General features: G+C 40.8%; 1 protein-coding gene across 1 annotated transcript; it reads left to right on the top strand.

Annotated features, from left to right (window-relative positions):
• Positions 1-876: 876 nt before the first annotated feature.
• Positions 877-15,704, top strand: LOC122834326 (transcription initiation factor TFIID subunit 4-like). Its single transcript, XM_044122672.1, has 15 exons — positions 877-2,095; positions 2,388-2,527; positions 2,626-2,745; positions 3,521-3,610; positions 4,172-4,294; positions 4,417-4,506; positions 4,629-4,838; positions 6,601-6,742; positions 6,849-6,954; positions 7,811-7,980; positions 8,061-8,191; positions 9,089-9,214; positions 10,197-10,253; positions 10,349-10,471; positions 14,341-15,704. The coding sequence occupies exons 1-15, from the start codon at positions 1,342-1,344 to the stop codon at positions 14,503-14,505; spliced, it is 2,547 nt and encodes an 848-aa protein (XP_043978607.1). The 5' UTR covers positions 877-1,341; the 3' UTR covers positions 14,506-15,704.
• The last annotated feature ends 4,737 nt before the right edge of the window (positions 15,705-20,441 follow it).

Genomic DNA, 20,441 nt, shown 5'->3' with positions numbered 1-20,441 from the left:
TAAAAAGTCAGAATCTTTTTCCTGAGTCAGTGAAGTACTGCTGAGTCCAATGGAGGAGAAAAAGTTGTTCTGCTACTGTACTAAGCATAGATTTGAGTTACTTCCTCCACTAAAAGGTTGGCTCCATCCAACTCATTGCATTAACAGGGTGTGAAATATGTCTGCAATCACTCACAAAAACACACTTCTGTGGGAAATACACTACGTGATTTAATTAAGAGTGTCTTGTCACAGCTGCAAAGAGGTTCTACATTATTTTTTCAATAAATAACTGAAAATTTATGTAGCTGACAAAGCTTTTTATCGAGGGAGGGTACCCAAAGGCTCAAGATCTTAAAAACGCCCCTGGATGCAGATAAAAACACATATTATAATTTACTAATAAGGGATTTGTCGTATTGATGCTTTAAAACATGAATATAACAACATTTATTGTTTTGTATAAAAGTCAGCGCAGAGATGCTTAGATACAATGCTCAAGACTAAACAGTCATTTTTTAAAAGGGTGGGGCGTCTTTATACGCCTCTGTACAACCGAAACCTCATTTCGCTGCAGCCATCTTGCCCGGTGCATCCAGTGTGAATAAACTCTAAAATTTGAATATTAAGCTTGCAGCAAACCTGGGTGTTTATCCACCAAAGGTCACAGGATTGAATTCTGAAAAGGATTATCTGCAGTTCAAGACATAGTATGGTTTCTAGTATGAAAAATTCGGTGAAAACATATCGTCCCGGTGAGATGTTATACGTTCTTCTACTTCTCCCGGAATGACAGCTGAAGCCATTGGTACCGCCTTTTAGCAGACAGAGCAGCCAATCACCGCTCAGAGAGCTCCCCGGTCTGTAGACTTTTGGCCGTTGTACGCAGGCGCACGTCAGTTAGTAAGTACCTCACTTTTCACAAGCTCGCAGGAGTGCGAAGATGGCGGTTGGCCCCAGTCTGCTGGATGAACTCTTTTCACAGACGGGGGAGAATAAAGCGGTAGTTTGCCATCCTCCACGGTCTGTAGAGTCACAGCTGTCCTTGTTTATTAGTTTGAGTTGGCACGTGGCAGCCGTTAATTACATGGTTATAGTTCCGGGACGGGGGGGTAGCTCGAGCTAATGTCCAGCTGGGACTTGGTCAAGACGGTTGCTAAAGCAGGTACGCTGTAACTACTAATTTTGTTTTCCTTATTTGTTCTCTGAGAACAAACGAGAAGCAAGCGCCGGAGTTGGCAGAGAAAAGCAACAGACGTACAGTAGTCTTCCCCCATCACATTCGAGCGTGTGTTACTCCCGGTTAAACTAGTTGAAGTGCAGAGGAGGGTCTCCGCTTAGCGAGTTCCCAATGGTTCAGCCATGGACGCATCGACAGGCAGCACCGACACCAAAAGGGGACACGAGCCGGGAAAACCACTTGTTGTCGGTGACGGTATAAGTTTTCCCCCTAACCAACCGGGGAAAGTCGTCTCTTACTCTGTGCAGACTTTTAATGGGAGCCAAACTATGAACTCTCACAATACAGGAAGCATTGCCCCTCTGGAGGGGGCGAAAGCGACAAGTGGCACTGGTAACAACAACAGCAGCAGCAGCACTGTGATATCAGCCGCGGCTGCCAGCACCGGAGCAGTGCTGTCAAAAGGGCAGACCGGCGTCTCATTTTCCCCCTCGTCAAACAGTGTCATTCAGACGCCGCTAATAAATTCGGACGGTGCGAACCAAGCAGCAGGACCCACCGTGACACTTGTCAGGCCGCCTATGCAAACAGCCGGGTCGGGCACAACTTTGAACGGCAGCAGTGCCGCGAGTCCCGCCGTGGCCGCTAATGCAACGAATCAGACGGGTATTGGCATGCAAAATCCGCCGGTAAACAATGGGCAGCCCGTCAGCGCAGGTTCGCACATCATTAAAGCAGAGCCGCCAACAACGATAATCCAGTCAGCACCGCAGCCCGCTACTGCTGCCGCCGCCGCCCCCAGCTCCATCACTGCTCCCAGACCTCTTGGCATGTCAGCCGCAGGTGCGCCCGGGATCACGACCCAGATGCTGGCTCCGAGGCTCCCACAGGCCTCTCCGGCACAGCCCAGTGTACACAACATCCAGATACCCCCGGGTAAGTGAGGTTGAGCTGTCATTTAGCATTTTATAAGTTATTGCAAGTTTAAACAGAAAACTTATTATGTAAGTTTTCCAAACTTCTGAACTGTAACTATAGAACTTGTCTTTAAAATAAACACATTCAATAATAACACTGGAATAATAATACTTTATTTGTATAAAGAAATGTTACAAAGTGCTTCACAAAATAATAAAACAGCCCATCATAATTCACACAAAAATAAAGCATAAAATACCTTTTTAAGTTTTTTGCTAGCGCTCTCACTCAGCTTTCTGATACGCTTCAGGTATGGTGCTTGTGCGCAGCGAGAGTGGGCAGCTGTTGGTGATTCCTCAGCAGGCTCTGGCCCAAATGCAAGCGCAGGCGCAGGCGCAGGGAGGCATGGCACCTCGAACCGCCACACCAACAAATGTGTCTGCGACACAGGTATCTTCGGCTTGGGGTTTCAGGAAACTGTATATTCTAGAAGGAAACTAGTAAAACAGTCTAGCGGTTAGTCTGTAATTACTTTTTTTTTTCTTTAGGCTCCTGGAACCACAATCATCAACCGACAAGTTTCTCCGGGCGCCATAATCCGACCAGGATGTCCGCCCCCTGTGTCACTCGCTGCGACCACTGCTCTTCACAGAGCGCCTATCCTGTCGGTGTGTAGATGCTCTCTACGTACAGGACTCTGCAAACGTGTTAATAATATGGTGCTTTAAAATTTGATTTATATTGCGTACTATAATCCCCAGGCTCCTCTGACTGTGTTTCATTAGATGTTTAAGACTTGGAGAAACTGGACTTAAAGGGGTTATTGTGAAGGCAGTTGTTCGAATTTAATGTAAAGGTTATCAATGTAAAAATGGATAAATACAAATGCAAACTGAAATTTAGGCTTTCATTTGTAAATAAATGTCAAATCCATTAGCAGTTTCCTTCCGTTTAAAGGTAATGCAGTACTTTGTGTTGTGAAAAATACATTATTGAAGTTTGTAAAATGACAAAAAATGAAAATGTCAGGGAATGTGGATACTTCACTAATGTGTTATGCACCGTTTAAGCAAACCTAAGCTCTTAATGTGTATTTACATAATTACAGCATAACATATTTATTATGCATTCTATCCAATAGAAATTATTGCTATGTACAATGCAGGGCTCAAAACTGCTAATTTGCATTCTGCTTTTGCATTGATACAGTTAGTGTGAATCCATACAGATTTATGTAATTATTGCATAATTACATAAATATTATGTAATGCAACACAAGGCTGCAGTGGGGTTTTCCCAGAAACAAAACTGTGAAGAAAAAACATGTCTGGTTTGCTCTGTGGAGCATTTTACCTGCTGTGCTGTAACAAAGTATATTTCTATCCAACGAGGACTTCAAAGTTGTGAGGTTGTCCACGTTTGTTTGTTTTTGTCTCTTCCCAGAGCTCCGTAGGGGCCACAGTGCCAGGACTGGCCCCTAGAACTCTCACTCCCACACCTGGGACCACCGTCACCTCTGTAACTGTGAGCAAGGTAAGAAGTGGTTTCAAAAGGGCTTATAGGGGTGGTAGTCCAGGGCTCCAATTTTCTTTGAAGGGGGTAAAGGGCTACATAAATTTTTATTTATTTTTTTTACGAATGCATGTGTTTTACAACCATTTACTGTACGTAAGAGTCATAGGCTTACATCAAGTGAGTTGTAATAATATTTTGGGCTTTTCTTTATGAATATAAACAGTACTCAAATATTAGCAAATGATGAAAAAACAGCTTTTTTTTTTGTTTGTTTTTTATTTTTTGGGCAACAACATGGAGCTACTGGTCAATGGATGTATTAAATCCACCATCATCAGTTGGTATTATCAATTTATAAATACAACTACCTATTAATGCACTGTAATTTTCATTAGCAAAAGAACCTTTCTTTTAGTGGATAGGGCACCAAAACGGTTTCCAGCCCACGGGCCCACATCAGTGTAAATCCGGCCATGCACACTGATTATTTTGCGAAGGTCGCCCATCCTGTGACATACACCGTTGTTATTTTGAGACTTCAGGCTTGTTTGAAATGTGGATCGTCTCTGTTTGCCATAGGAGACAATGGAGAATGTAAAGAAGTGCAAGAACTTCCTGTCTACACTGATCAAGCTGGCATCCAGCGGGAAACAGTCCACAGAGACTGCAGCAACTGTGAGGGAGCTGGTCAAAGACCTGCTGGTGAGTGTGCCTCATACAGTGACATTTGCATTTGCAATAGTAAAAAATCCCCAGAGGCACTAAAAAAGTAAGAAAGTATATTCACGTAAATGTAAACCCTTCGATTTTTGATGTTTTCCCAGGAAGACAAGCTGGAAGCTGAAGAGTTCACCAGCAGATTGTACAAAGAGCTAAATTCCTCACCCCAACCATACCTAGTGCCTTTCCTGAAGGTGAGAACTCCCATGTACTTCTGCCATGTTTAAACCTTTCAGCCAACAGCAGCACACTTTAAGATTGTTACTATGCTACGGCTTCACCTTAAACAATTTGCCTACTTTTATTAATTTGGTAGAGAAGCCTCCCAGCCTTGAGGCAGCTCACCCCAGACTCGGCAGCTTTCATCCAGCAGAGTCAGCTTCCTCAGTCGGCCTCAGTGGCCGTCTCCTCCACCTCAGCCACGTCCACCACGGTGGTCCTGGGCAGCCCCGGCCCCCGCCTCACGACTCCGGGCAGCAGACCCCAACTTCAGCCTACAGTCAGTCAAGGACAGACAACGTCACTGGTAACAATGCACAGCATTAATCTCAGTGTTTCATAGCGGTTACGGTGTAAAACCTGAAGAAAGTCATTCCACACTACGATGATTTTCAATGAGCCGTCTCGACTCAAATGTTTTGTTCAGTAATGGCCGTAAGAGTGTTGGCAAAAAAATGCCATGTTCATTCTCCTCGCCTTTTGTGCCGAAATTTGTGCTTTTGAAAATACTCAGTTGGCATAAAAATCTTAGTTTATCATTATTAAAAGTGTAGAAATATGAAATAGCTAATGATAAAAACAAATTTTTCTAGAAAAATTGAGCTCTAAATTGTTTCAGAGCCAAAGCATTAAGTGTCTCACGTTTGTGTAAATGAAAAAAAAGCATGTAACGCCTGAAATCTTCCAGAATCTTGTATTGCAGTTTGGGCTTAAGCAAAGGGCCACATTGGTCCAATGGTCACACTGTAAACACTCCAGCTTTATAACTCATATTATCTTCAAACAGCTCCAGCTGTAACAAACTGGAAAGGCATTTCTCCAGTGCAAACGAGAAACAAATCTCTTTCTTCAATCTGAAAAAGCCAGCAGGATAATGAATAAACTTTGACCTCGGTTGACCATTTTTTTATTTTTTTTATTAAAAAAAACAAAAACATAAATTTTAGAAATGGCTTTGGTGAGAATGGATGCTGAAACAAAAAAAAAAACTACACTCGATTAAAATTATTTTATTAATATTTCCAAAAATGTTTGCTGATTTTATTCATGTATGAGCTCTAAAATGAGTGATTTTCAACATGTAGGTCCCGACAGTCCAAATCGGCCTAATCTTAAATAAAAATGAATGAAAACGTCAAGTAGAGCAGCCTCCTACTGAACCAGAGCAATGTAACAGCTGACTTCAGTTGATTATTTTACACTATAATAATCTGCACCAGTGTTAAATCTAGGATGCCGCCATCTAAATGTTTCCCCATTTGAGAAACATTGTTGAATGTGATATTTTCTACATTTAGTGTTTTGCGCTCGTCTTCGCCGCTCGGCTTTAATGAAACCGTTTCTCCCTGAAGCTGTTCTTTCCATCGTCTCGAATCAAGCCGAGTTAAACAGGCCACACAAAGAGAAGGGGGGGTGGAGAATAGTTAGTTTTATTGAGAGTGGTCGGTGCACTGCTGGGGCGGGGGAGAGAAGTGGACTACAAAAATAACGTATGGCAAATCTCTACTCATCACTCTATAAGCATCTGATGGGTCCAGAATTACGATTGTGTATTTTTTTTAAAATGTTATTTGTTAGGTAGTTTTGAAAGGTAAAGGTATACAGCACATTTTCAGCAACAAGGCAATACAAAGTGCTTTACAGGACCTAAAAGGAAATACAAACAAAATAACAAACCAAAAGAAGAAAAAGTATCTAATGTTGATCTAAAGTATGTAGACGAGGTGCTGCTGTTCAGGGTTGTTAAGTATCCTCTGGTCTAATTCCATTTCTAGGTTGGAAGAACAGGAGTCTAGAGAGTAGTCTAATAATGTTGATCCAAAGTATATAAACTATATACTCTCATTCAGGATTGGTAGATAGGTATATAAGTAAGTATCCTCTGATTTGATAAAATTTTCTGGGTTGGAAGAATAGGAGTCTAAAACGTTGTTACTACGGTAGTTTTTCTGGATTCTAAGTTTGAAATGGGGAGGAAAAACACCACATGCTTTTGCCATGTGCGTTGCATGGGATCAATAGCTGCCATTTAATCTGGATATAATGTGTGGGTATTAAATCCCCCTCAGGTTCTCCAACCTCAGCAGCAAAGAGCAATGCTGAGACCTCAGGTAACTCTACCAACCGCCCCCATGATGGCTCTGCGGAATCAAACCCCGGGTCGCATCATGGTGGGACAGCAGCAAGTGCAGCTTAAGGAGCTGCAACCAGGTGAGGCGTCACCCTGACAACGCCATTGTTTTTGTTTCTTTGTCCTTCTGCATCCACGTAGTTTATTCTGTCATTCCCCCTGCCCCACTGCTACCCCACATTGCAGCGGTTCAACTGAGACCCGAGGTGACACTTGTTTCCAGGCAAGTCTCCGCCGTCGCCTTGACGCAGGCACAGAAGAACAAGCTGAAAGAAGCGGGTGGCACTTTCAAGTGAGACTCTTCATCTCTTTTTCTGCTGTTGGTACCGTGCCTTGCGAAAAGCACAGACGTCCTTTGAGGCATTTTCAAAAACGTGCCCAGTTACGACCCACAAATTATCATTTGGGATTTGGTCCTAAAAAGAAAAGGCACAGACAGTCATAAGATTTCTGCTGACTTCTTAAGGCATTAGAAACTCTTTTTTTTTTTATTCACCCAAAGTCTTTCATTAAATCAGTCTTACACAGAAGTTGGTAAGGTTTTCAAGCTGGAATACAAAGATGAGCCCAAAGTGATAGAAAACGACAGACCCAACTGTTTATATAGTAGGCCAACATGAATGACATGAAATGGGGCATATTTGTAAAGTCGAAGGAAAAACATGCATGTTTCAGAATTATTTCTATAAATGAAAATCTGAAATGTCTCTCACATTTCTATTTGGCCTCCTTCAATACTTTTCATTCATTATTGCATTTGAAACATTTAAATTATTTTGTATTTAGCTTCATTCATCTTCCTCTCATCTTTGACAGATTTGAAGAAAAACATTCCCACACCATGACCCTGCCACCACCATGTTTAGTAAAGGGGGCTGACTTTTCGAATGCTAATCTGCATTTAGTTGGAAATTATATACTACCTTATCACATTAAATCTAAATAAAATACACCATAAATTTTGCTCATGTGACATGACGAACGTGGAAATTTCCAATCGTCATACATAACTCTGCACTCGCCATCATAAACAGTTCTGTCTTAATATAATTTTGTGAAGAGATGAATGTAAAATTATTGCAGAAAAAGCAAATAAGTCTTGACTGTCGGATACTGTAACCACAACACGTCTGCTTCTGCATCGGCAGAGATGACGACGACATCAACGACGTGGCCTCCATGGCGGGAGTGAACCTATCAGAGGAGAGCGCTAACATCCTGGCAACTAACTCGGGATTCGTCGGCGCGGTGACACATTCCTGCAAGGACGAGGCCTTCCTCTCCTTCGCCTTGCTGCAGAGGAGAATGCTGCAGATCGGTGAGGCTCTAGACCTTCCTGACTGTACGAGACCCTCCAGTCGGTCAGTCTCTCACCGCATCGTTTGTTTCATCTTCCAGGTATGAAGTATGGCGTCACGGAGTTCAGCACCGAGGTGGTGAATTACGTCTCTCACGCCACCCAGCACCGACTTCTGAACTTACTTGAAAAAGTCTCCCATGTAGCCCAGCAGAAAAACATCAACTTCAAGGTTTGCTGATGAATTACACCAAGTCAAGCTTATTAGCAGAGTGCATTTCTCTGCTACAACAAGGCAGCTCAAAGTGTCTTGCATCATAATATAGAACCAATTGTGAAACATAACCATTACATTTTGTCAGATGCCATCATCAAAATCACCATTACACATAAAAAAATGTCGGTCAGTGTTCCATTTACCATTAATCAAAAGTAACTGTAAACAGGTGGCTTTTTTGGCCTTGATTTAAAGGAACTCAATTTGTTCAACATTAGCGGGGTATAGAAGCTTAATGCTGCATCTCCACCAGATTTCTTAAAGAGACAGCTTTTTTGAGCTTCCCCTTTAAGACAGCTCTTCTAAAACACACTGGGAATGTTGCCTTCATTCTTTCATGCATGTTAGAGAAATTCTTTAATCGCCCGTGGCAACCATTTAGCTGTACAAAGCGCCTGGATGGACCTGGCCGTCCCTCCTCAGAGATGCAGGTTCTGAGCTTCCGCTTCACAGATCAGCCCTCCCCTGTGACTTTCTCACTCAGCTCCTTCAGACTAGCCAGCAGCAATTAGCAAGCACCTGTTGGAACTTCTGAGCTCATTACATAAGCTCCTTCTCCGTGCAACGGTGATAAAAAGGTTGTTAAAGGGTTAACAGAGGAGCCATGTTGTGATGACTTCCTGAAGGAGGAGTTTCAGAAAGAGTAGGATCTTCTTAAAGAGAAGGAGGCCCAATTTCAAGGTGTTGAATTATGTCCTTTTTTTTTGTTTTACATGACTGAAGGCAGCACAGTTACTTGATTGTGCCATAAATGAAAAAAACAACAACATAATACGGCTTTAAAATGATTACCGGTAGGTTCAACATTGACTTCTTCTGACGTAGCATTGTATCGATGCTGTCTTTTAACAGGAGGATGACAGCTATGAGCAGAGCAGTGACGTTCGGACTCAGCTGAAGTTCTTTGAGCAGCTCGACCAGCTGGAGAAGCAGCGGAAGGAAGAGCAGGAGAGAGAGATCCTGCTGAAGGCAGCTAAGGTACGCCATCATGAATCTAAATAACGAAACCTGTCGCTTTTCTTCATTAACACACGTGTGCCTATTGTTGCCTATTACATTTTTGTGTTCACCATAAACAGCTGTCTTCAAAGTTTCGCCTACATCCGACATTTTAGTCACTCAACAGCTTTTCAGTTGACTCGAGAGCGGTGTACGGTTTGACCCCAGGGTCAGCTGAGATTGATTTATGACTCGCCAGCAGGGAGCTCGCTGTCAGCAAGCTTCCTGATTGGTATTTGGGTTGAATTTCTAACATCAGATTTAACCACATGACATTAAATAGGTAATGATTCATAGATTTTAGTCTGTTGAAGCCAGAATGTGTGAAAACTCGCTTACTCTATAAGAGTAAGCTTAAAGAAAACAAACCCTTTGTGTTTCAGAGTTTACATTTGAAGACTTCTGGTTGTTGCTGTTTTGTTAAAAACTATTTCAACTGTTCAGGATTTCTGTGGGGACTTAAAGTCTGAAATTGAGTCAGAGCCCTTAGTTTTAGGGCTTTGGGACTGTACCTTCGAAGTCGTAAATCCCTGCTCTTGATACTGGCTTATTGTAGTTTGTTGGTGAATTTAAATCCCAACATGCTACTGTTGTTAACCAATAGGAGCTCCTTTGTCATGAGGAATGTGTGCATTTAATAAGGTTTAGGTGATACACTCTAACTTTTTATTGTTGTTGAAAGGCATTTTTTGCCATAACCCTAATCTCCACAAATTCTCAATCATGCCTAAGTAGATCAAAGTGACTTCAGAAATGAAACCACTTACCTTTTAATTATCTTGTGCAAAAATAAGTGGATTTTTTTTTTTGCCTGTTTTTTTTTTTTTTTAAGTTATCGCACGGTTACATAAGCAGTATCTTACTCTTTATTCTTCGCTGTTAACATCAAACTGCAATCGAAGTGTCTTAAATAAGCAACTGCACTTTGGATAAACGACTCTTCTTCATGTCGGCCTTTCAGTCCCGTGCGCGGCAAGAGGATCCGGAGCAGCTGCGTCTGAAACAGAAGGCGAAAGAGGTACGAGTTGAGGCGGAGCACGGTCTGCAGGTCTCTCTGTCACGTTTACAACTGATTCAGTTTAAGGTGAGTGTGTGTGTGTGTGTGTTGTCCAGATGCAGCAGCAGGAGCTGGCTCAGATGAGACAGAGGGAGGCCAACCTGACTGCTTTGGCAGCCATTGGCCCCAGGAAGAAGAAGAAGAACCTGGACTCCCCATCCTCATCTGCTTCAGCTGAGGTAACAATGAGGACGATAATTAATGTTTGCACAATTTATGCCTGTGCACCTGCAGCATCCATGGCCGGATGCATTAGGTTTCTGGGTCATCTCTCTCTCTATATATATATATTTTTTCCCACCTGTCCTATTTTTATTACCGCAACATCAGGGAAAAACTCAAAAGGATCAATTGGAAAATATTCTGTAATTGCATGTTTTGGTTATTATTTGACACCACAACTCAGCCATAGTTTATCTTTTCACACAAAGTCAAAATCTTTTATGCATTTAAGTAATGTCTCGTAAACAAAAAGTGACACATAATTGACATTGATAATTGTAAAAAACGATGCATGGCTTTCAGTTGCAAGTCTTTTGAGGTATGTTTCCTCTGGTCTTTAAAATCTGGAGACTTTTAGAGGACTTCGTACGCTTTAAAAAAAGAAAAAAACAGACGTCTATTCGCCCGTAATTCAAAATGACCAGATTTATGGATTGGACAAATGCAACTCCTCCAGAGTTATATTGGCCCATCTGACTTCTTCTCTGATTAATATTTCCCTTGCCCAGACTTGTCAGTTTAGGTGGACAATCAAGTTTTGATACATTTGGGAACTTAAAAATAATTTCGCCTACCATTTACAATTATGTCCCACTTTGTGTTGACCTATCATAATTCTGTCACAATAGCAAATTTTGCTGGACCATAAATTATGCCAGAAAGTATCACCATAAACAATTACATTGTCATTTTGAGAACATTTTCAATGTATTGCATACTAATGCAATAAATCAAGAACATTTAACATTGGAACCGGAAAACATTTTAAATATCCAAAATAACTAAACAAAACAACTGAGACAACAATAATTAAAATAGATTATGAAGCATCTGGTACCAATCGAAAAAATATAAATCATTCCTCTTGGAAAGGAAAAAGAAAAGAGCCAGGTAGGATTTTTATATGGAAAAAAAAGTTCTAACTAAATACTTTATACTGGATGTCAAATGTTTCCAGTGTTTTTCAAAATGGCGGCTTTTAAACAATATTAAAAGGGAAGTGTCTTTTTTATTTTAACCCCTCTAGGGGGTCCTTTGTGGGTTCTAGTGTCCCTTATTTGAAAGTAGGCTGACAGGAAAGGGGGAAGACATGTGGTAAACGTCGACGGGTCCGGGAATCGAACCCGCGACGGCCACGTCGAGGACTCAAGACCTCCAAATGTGGGTCGTGCTATCCGCTACGCCACCACAGCACGCCCAGGAAGTGTCTTTTTAAAGATTATTGTCCAAGTTGAAATGATCAAGCTCATTTTTAATTTAGCGTGCGGTGAATTGATTTATTGCTTGTTGTGACAAGATTACCCCATCACAAACTAATTTAAAAAAAAACTAAATCACATTGAAGTTTGAGGTTCTAATGTGAGTAAAATGTTAAAAACAGACATATGAATACTTTAGCAGGCCACTGTCGTTAACAGATCCTTTCTGGGAGTCACTGAGTGTATTTACAGCTCCAGTTTGAAACATTCTTTTTGTTAATGGTTACAAATGTTAGCGGTGAGAGTCGAGCATGCTTCCCCATGGCTGTGTTGGGCATAGAAAGCTGAATTTGTCAGCAGCTGTCACCGGCAGTTCTCGCCAAGCGCTCTGCGTCTCGAGCAGAGAAACTTGCAGGGTGTCGCCTCTCATTAGGTCAAGCAGAGCTCTGTTCTCACTGCAACCGTCAGCTGACTCCTGTAAACACACATCGGATTATAACAAGCTTGATTAAAGTACGACTGATGAAATGACACATTCATTTTAGACTTTCATCCTTTATTCTCCCTGTTCTTTTGAAGAAAAACTTTTTTTTTTTTTTTTTTTGGAGGAAACAATTCATTTGTCCTTCCTACTGCTCTTATTGCAGTTTAATATTACAGCTAACGCTTTATGGCATACTTGGAAAGGTGTCACTTTTTTTTAAAACCGGAAGATATTCACATTGACTTCTCAACTTGCACTAATCGGCGTTTAAACATTCCTTTTTTTATTACCTCCTGTCTCCTTTAAATGGTTTAGCTTCTGCTTTGCCAACATAATCATTCTTTTTGGTCGAGCTGATGGTCTTTATGAGCTCCCTCGCTCATCGCTGATCAGTGTAATCTGCTTGTCTTTGGACTGTGGGTGGAATCTGGAAGAGAAGTGTGCTCAGAAGAACATGCAGGCTCTCACCCAGGGAAAGCTCTGGCCATATGGTGCTTTCTGTCCAAACACTCAGTTTGCTCTCTTTTTTGCTCTTGTACGAGTAAAAGCAGGAAAAAAGTTCAAAATCTTTTGTCACTCATTTTAGAAAGTGGGACTCATGTATTATGTGGATCTGTTATACATAGAGTAAAACATTTTATGCCTTTTTTTCCATGTAATTTTGATGATTATGGCTAACTGATAATTAGAATCTAAAAAGCAATAGCTGTGTTTCCATTACAAATGTGTTTAAAACTTTGTCAATATTCTGCTAATGTAAAAAAAACAAAACTCTGTCGTCTTCTCCGTCAGGAGTAACAGCCTGTTGTTTGCGTGACTCGTGTGATGGCAAAAAAAGTGTTTGTAGTGTTTTGCGGAATACACTACTTTTGATACAGATAAAAAACCTCCTCAATCTAGCGCGGAAACTTTTCATTTCATTTACTTTTTTATTTTTATAATTGAGGTATTTTCGTGAAGCAAATTTATAATTCCAATTTCCGCAAATCCGGTCATTGCAAATGCAGCCACTGTCTCAGAAAATATGTGGAATGCTTTATTGTAGCTCCATTTGCTCTCAAAAATCTGAAAACCTTAGATCAAGGGTGTCAAACTTCAGTCCTTGAGGGCCGCTGTCCTCCAGTTTTTAGATGTGGCACAGCTACAAAACACTGGAATGAAATGGCTTCTTTACCTCCTCTTTGTGTGGATCAGTTCTCCAGAACCTTAATGACCTAATTATTCTATTCAGGTGGTGCAGCAGAGGCTCATCTAAAACAGGCACATCTAAAAGTTGCAGGACTGGGGCCCTCCAGGACTGGAGTTTGACACTTGTGCTTTAGATAATAAAGGGAAAAATTCCAAAGTCCTGCAAAAGTATTCATACTGTTTGAACTTTTCCACATTTTGTCACTTTACAATCATATGAGACCTAAATACAGGTTTCTTGGTCGGTATAAAAATTCCTATATGAAGAATTAACACCAAAATTGTGCATCAGTCCAAACCAAACAACCCCCATAATTTTCGGGGGATAAAATAAGCTGTTATACAAACCAGGGTCTCTGCTCATCCTTAAAAAGTCTTAAATTAATGTATCTAAAATGAAGGCCTTGAAATGTCTTAGAAAAATGTAATATGGTCTTTAATATACTAGTCGCATGTCTTAAATGTGCAGAATTAAATTTCAGGCAAAAGTTTGAGTCAGACTGAGACATCTTCTTTGCGTTCTGTGGCTTTGCTGTTGAGGCTACTGGTAACTCACAGCTAATGTACACTTGCTAGCTAGCTAGCCTTTTGTATCCGTTATGGGTAAGTGGAAATTTACCACCAATTGGACGATGTTCGTACATTTGTGTCGTGACACAGGTCTTGCTGTACAGTCTTAAGAAGTCTTAAATTTGGGTTGGTAAAAACCTGCAGAAACCCTACAAGCTGTACACCGACTGTTTTATATTACATCAAAGTCTCATATTTTAAATGTTGTCCAATGAAAAGACGTAAGGTATGTACAGAAATGTAGTGGGTGTACTCACTTTGCAGCACACTACGTCCTTTTACCATTCACTGCACAGTTATGCACTAGTCCAACGTCACTAAACGCGGAGATGTTGTCAGCATCCCTCACCATTTCCTTCTTCCTTAACTTTCCCACATCTTTCAGGGATCTGGAACAGGCTCGTCTCTAACCGGCACCGCTGGTTCCTCCGGCTCCAGACTCACTCGGCAGCGCATCACGCGTGTCAATCTCAGGGACCTGCTCTTCTGCCTGGAGAACGAGAGATTTACCAGCCACTCTCATTTCCTCTACAAGGGCTTTCTCAAATAGCCTTGATGTTAGAGAAAGAGAGTAGAACTAGAGGGGGAAGAGGGAGCGACGTGAGTGGAGAGACCAAAACGCTCCCACTTGAAAAAGACTCCTTTGGGTAAAAAGGAGAGGAGATGATCTGTTTGGTGAGTTTAAAGGTTCTTTAGGTTCACCTGCTAACATAAAATACAATCGTAGCCATACTGGAAGGCCTCTCTACCTCCCTCCTCAAGCGATGCCTCTTTTCCTTCAGAGCAGTCGTTGACTAATGCCCCTTTATCTGCCCTGTTAAAACCTCCTTTTCATTCAAGATGGTGCAAAAGTAAAACGTGTTTTATGAAGGTTTGATTTTGTGTGAACAAAAGACATAATGTACAATTGTGCACTGTATCATAGTTTGGTTTATTTTCTGAATATTCGTATGCAAACTTGGCTTTAAAGCTATAAAAATCACTTGTATTAGACAGCCGGTTTGTTTCTGTTGTTCTTTTTTCTTGAATGATGATCTAGTTTTTGTTGATTTTTTTTAGTTTGAACTCCAAACTGTGTAACCTGCTGAGTTGCCTTCCTAACTATGAATAAGCCATACAACCATTCTCACACAATTAACCCTGCTGTAAGCTCGCTCTGTTCATCTCCATCACCTTGCAGCATATTTAAAATTTACGTCGTATTTATTTACTAAAAATCAAAGTTTAAATTAATGTTTAGCTATTTATTTATTATGTGACGCTTCAAGTGTGTCCTATTGCTTAAAGCTGGAAAAAAAAAGAATTAAAAACACAACAGGATATGTTTGAAATGGCATTTTAGATTTCAGATGCTTAGAGTTGGGTATTCTTTATTTTAATCTATCATTTAGATTGAAACTTACAATTTCTAATACTAATAGTTTTTTTTAAGGCTTCTAACCTCTGTTGCTATACCAAACTTCTTCTTCTTCTTCTCCTCCTGCAATCTATGTTTGTTGCCTCCCAACACACATTTTTACTCCTGTTGCAAGCTGACAGCGGTAATGTCACATTACTGCTTTGGTGTGCTACTGGACAGCCCTTTAGGTCTTGTCTCTCTTAAGAAACTAGAGTTTCTTCTTGTATATCTGCAGATCTAAAGTTTTACATACGGTTTTGTATAGAATTGAAAATTTACGCATACCGCATCAAGAAAATCAAAATTTCTCTATTGAAAAGTTTGAATAAAGGATGATTTTACATATTCCATGTATTGATGTTTTGTTTTTGTTTTTTTTGCTTTGCTTTTCACCAGGGGGCAGCATCTAAATATGTGCTGCATGTCTGCACAGACTTAAGCGTACTGTTGTGTATTTAATTGCATGAGGATCAGCATTAGCAAGCTACCAGACGGAGATAGTAGCTTTTCATAGGTTTACATGTTGGTTTGTGAATGCTTATGCCATTCTACTCACAGCATTACAGTTGTTAAGAGCACACTTGTAAGACAATACACTATTAATCTGTTTATTTCAGTTTTACGAGATTTTTGTAGAATAATGCAAAGGAAGTAAATCTTTATCCGTCTGTCTAGCAAGGAAGTGATGCAGTAAGCTTCACGTCTTGTGAGGACAAAACACACCCATTTGACAAATTCCCATCAGACAGGTCTTTTTTTTTTTTGCCAAGTAAATAATCAGTTTACTTTTCTCAACAAAAGACAGTTCCAGATACACATACCAATTCATAAATGGAAATGCTCTTGTGCTTTAAATAAGGCAGGGCTCCAAAGGCTCTTCTTGTGTCAAAGAAGTACGTCATAAAATTACTTTTCTGCTTTAAATGCAATTTGAAAGCGCACAAGTAAAAAATGTTGATGCACTTTTTTTTTAGGTCTGTATGCTTTTCTGAACTACGTTTTGTATGGTCTTGCTGTTAACTTGCAACTTTTCTTCTTCCCACGATCCAAATACATTGACACTAGCTGTGAAGTTGGAATTCACTTAGGGCTTGTTGAGCTGTAACTTCTGTCTTCTCCAGGCCTGTGACTCTGCTATGATGCACCAGGGTGAGATAACCAGAGCCCAAAGTTCACTCTTGCCTTCAGGAATGTCACGTAATGTTCTTCCCACAAACAGTCCTAATATATTCATCTCACCTACGTCAGCGACAGGTCTGCTCAGCAAAAACAAGAGAACGGACAACTCCTGCAGTGATTTATGAACAAAAGCAGAGAATCACTCATCCTAATCGATAGATATGGCATGACATATGAACTTCAAGTCTCCTGCTGTTTTATTGGACGCCTCAGCTGTCTTACTCTGGCTGTGTGCACCTCCCTCTTCATCATCAATCTTGAACCTGATGTCTCTTTCTGCGCCCCTCTTCGCCAGAGAAGCATGAGTCATCTGAATTAAAGATGGACTCTGGACTCGCCATCGCTCACCGCCTTTAGATGGCTTTGCTGCATGCGGAGATTCTCTAAATGCTGCTCTTGCTAACAAGTATGTGGACAAACAACACTTGAAATAGCATGAGTTTGCAATTTTACAAGATAATCCTGGGTGGTTTTTTTCTCGCATAGGAAGTTGTTTATTAGTACTTCAAGTCTTTCCCTCGCCAGATCTTTGACCCTCTCCAGGTACCTTGTCGTCACTGTGAGGTAATGCCAAAAACCAAGTGGATCTCTCAGTCAGGAAAACAGAAATAAACTAATAATCTTGGGCTAATTAAGATGATTGTGCATCCAGTCTTGGCTATATGAATTCTGAAGGCAGCCTCTGATCTGATTAATGTTGGGCCGGCGCTGGCAAATGAGAACAGACTATTTTTGGGTTAGCACTGCAGAGGCTAACAGCTGGTATGCCTAAACTTGTCACTGGCTGGATTGGACTTTTATTTTTTTATTTTTTTAAAGAAAGCTTTATCAAGAAAAATGGTTGACATACAATATCTGTAATATCTGGGAGGAGTATAAAAGTTTTAAATTAGAGTTTTACAAAGTGTTGGAAATTCAACCTGTCCAAGGTTCTGGACTAACTAGCAAATAGCGTTTGTCCAGTGGTAGAATTTCTCTCTTCTCTGCAAACAAGCTTAGATAAAACATAATTTTACTGCAGGCGATGGGTGACAAACAGTCCACTTATGCATTTCCTGTGGTTCCCACTTCTAACGGCATTTTGTTCGCTCTCTTAACTCTTGAGCAAACTGTTGACTGTGGACTTTAGAAAACACAGTGGACTAACACCAGGAACTGATGGCACTCCAGGTCAAAACTGACTGGAGAATCTTCACATTGGACTTCAAGCAACATGACTTCTGCACTTTTCCAAAACAAATTCAAACTTTACTTTCATCTGCACACTTTGGACCACTGGACAGTTCTCTTCCTCCTTAGGCCAGGAAAGTTTGTCACATGACAAAATGTAAAAAAAAAAAAAAAAGGATATTTTTGCATTAATTTTATTTACAAAACCCTTTCTTAAAGAATATTTATTAAAGTTGACTAAACAGGCACTTTCTCTGTAACGAAATGCCACGTTAATAGTACCGGTACAGGATGACACATACAGTGTTTTTCTTTGCAATCCTAGAAAATGTTCTCGACTCATCTCCGTTGGCCGTACTGCTGTCCTTCCTTGAAGCAGGCGCTCTTTTTTTTTTTTTTTTTTTTCTTTTTTTTTTTTTTTCTGACCCTGGACAGGTGGCTAGACAGCCGCCAGCGTTCATATGCGATCTAAGAGCAACCGGCGCCTGCTCGTAAGAAAAAAAGTTCTGCTCGTAAGAAAAAAAAAACATTTGAGAAATCTCGCCGCTCGTTGAATTCAGTAATTAATTCAAATGCTTGTGACTACTTGAGGATCGATTGTGGCTCCGTGTGTTCTTCCCACATTAATGGCCTACTACACTTTTACTTCTTGCTGGCAGGTCATGGAGGTCACCCCGACTCCCACTGCAGTGTAGATACTCTCACAAACACTGTCAGCCTGCAGCCCATCTTCTCAGTGTTGCTTCAATTTAAGTTTTTTTTTAAATTTATTTGGGATTGGTGTGAACTTTCAGCAGTTGGATTTTTGCACCTTAATGTTCTGGAAAAACTTCAAAATATCTTCAGCTGTAGTTTTGTGTGTAGACTTTTCCTGACCTGATGTTGGGAAAATGGTACAGACAATGATAACTGTAGTAAGGACATGGCTGCTAGCCAGCAACCGCGCTTGGCTCAGAATGCAGCACCTGATTCCTGTGCATATTTTTAGATGAATGCGAGGAGAAAAAACTCAGTTCAACGGCATTAGACTTGTGCAAATTAGCAAATGATACTGAAAAGATATAAATGAGCTTTGGGGCGCAGGCGCTGCATAATGCTGTGAGCGCAGCTTGCACTGAGCTGCTGAAAACACAAGGCTGTTGGTGTTCTGCTGGGATTTCACAGCACACAACACTGGAAAAAAAAAAAAGATACATTTGATTTATAAATTGTACAGAGGCTCCATGGTGGCAAAGTTGTGAGCACGGTTGCTTCACAGCAAGAAATTTGTGGGGGATTTTTTGTTGTTTTTTTTAGTTAGAAGTAGAGTTTGCATGTTTTTCCTGTCCAGGCGTGGGTTTTCTGCAGGTACTGTGGCTTGTTTTCACAGACCGTAAACATCCATGTTGTGCTAACTGCTAATAATATCCCTAGCTGTATGTGTTGCAGTTGTGCGTCTTGAGATTCTGTGCTGAACTGTGACGGACTGGCGAGCTGCCTACGGAGTGCCCTGCCTGTACGTCGCGATTTCTTGATTCCTGCAACCCTCAAAAGATTAAAAATGGATGGGTGGAAACACTTCCTTGCAAACGTTCAAGCACCTCTTGGACTTTTCACACAACTGGAAAAGTCCAAGAAGATTTTGGTTGCAACCAAAATCTAAAACCGTTTTAGATTTTGGTTTTATGCGACGGACCAACGCAAAAGGGCTACACAGAGGATACAGAGTTTTCAAGATTTTGTGAAAATGAAATCATTTTAGATACATCTGTGTCTGCAAGTAAAGTTGCATATCCTTTGGGCCTCTTTGCTCATCTGGAGGCAGAAAAAGTGGCACATTTTTCTTTGTAAATTTACTTAAGCCTTGTCTGATTGGCTGGAGGGTGTCGCCGTTTCTCAAGTCTCGCCTCAAATTCTCAGTTGACTTTAGGTTTGTAGTTTGACTAAGCCATTCTAAAACACAAATATACTATGACCTAAACCACTGGATTGTATCTCTGGCAGTGAGTGTAGGCTTGCTGTCCTGCTGGAGGATGAACCCCCCCCCCCTCCGCCTTACTCTCTTTCTCAGCCTCTATCAGATTTACTCCCAGCATTGCTCTCGCTTAGCTCTGTCCATCTTCCCTGTCACCATGTTTCAAAGTGGGGCTGGTGCGTTCACAGAGATTTGCAGTGTTGGTTACAGGCAACATATAAAGTTCCGATTTGAAGCAGAGCGCCACTTCTCCACACATCTGCTTTGTCCCCCTACAGGCATCAGGCAAACTTTAAAGTTCCTTTAAAGATTTTTTTTCACCAGATTTTTGGAGCACACACTTAATGTGTAGTCGTACTGCAAACAGATTATCTCACCTGAGCTTAGGATCTCCGCAGCTCCTCCAGTGGGTCACTGACTACATTTACGATTTCTGCTCTCTGTGCATCCCTCAGTATCTTTTCTTTTTTCTTCTTCTACTGCCATTTTTTTTTTCTCAGCCAACAATCTCAAACTCTCTCGGACCTTCACAGATCAGCTGTATTTATACTGAGATTAAACTGCACACAGATGGACTTTATTTAGTAATTAGGTCATCCGTGTGAACTAATAAAAGCTCCTATGACGTCTGATTTCCCTTTGGGAATAATGAAGTGTTACTGAATCGAATTGAATTAAACTGAGCAGTGGCTTCTAAAGATAATCGCGTGAGTTTTATTTAGGGTTGTTATGTCTACTTGTAAAAAAAAATAAAAAAGTTAAAGTATATCTAGAACGTATGTAG

The sequence above is a fragment of the Gambusia affinis genome, linkage group LG07, assembly GCF_019740435.1.
Source record: "Gambusia affinis linkage group LG07, SWU_Gaff_1.0, whole genome shotgun sequence".
NCBI classification, from domain to species: Eukaryota; Metazoa; Chordata; class Actinopteri; order Cyprinodontiformes; family Poeciliidae; genus Gambusia; species Gambusia affinis.
This window is presented reverse-complemented; position numbering and strand designations above follow the sequence as displayed.

Excerpts from the sequence above, each read along its gene's own strand:
- LOC122834326 (XM_044122672.1), top strand. The coding sequence starts at position 1,342 with ATGGACGCATCGACAGGCAGCACCGACACCAAAAGGGGACACGAGCCG. Across the intron at positions 9,215-10,196 it reads TCCTGCTGAAGGCAGCTAAG|TCCCGTGCGCGGCAAGAGGA; the intron begins GTACGCCATCAT and ends TCGGCCTTTCAG. Across the intron at positions 10,254-10,348 it reads TGAAACAGAAGGCGAAAGAG|ATGCAGCAGCAGGAGCTGGC; the intron begins GTACGAGTTGAG and ends TGTGTTGTCCAG.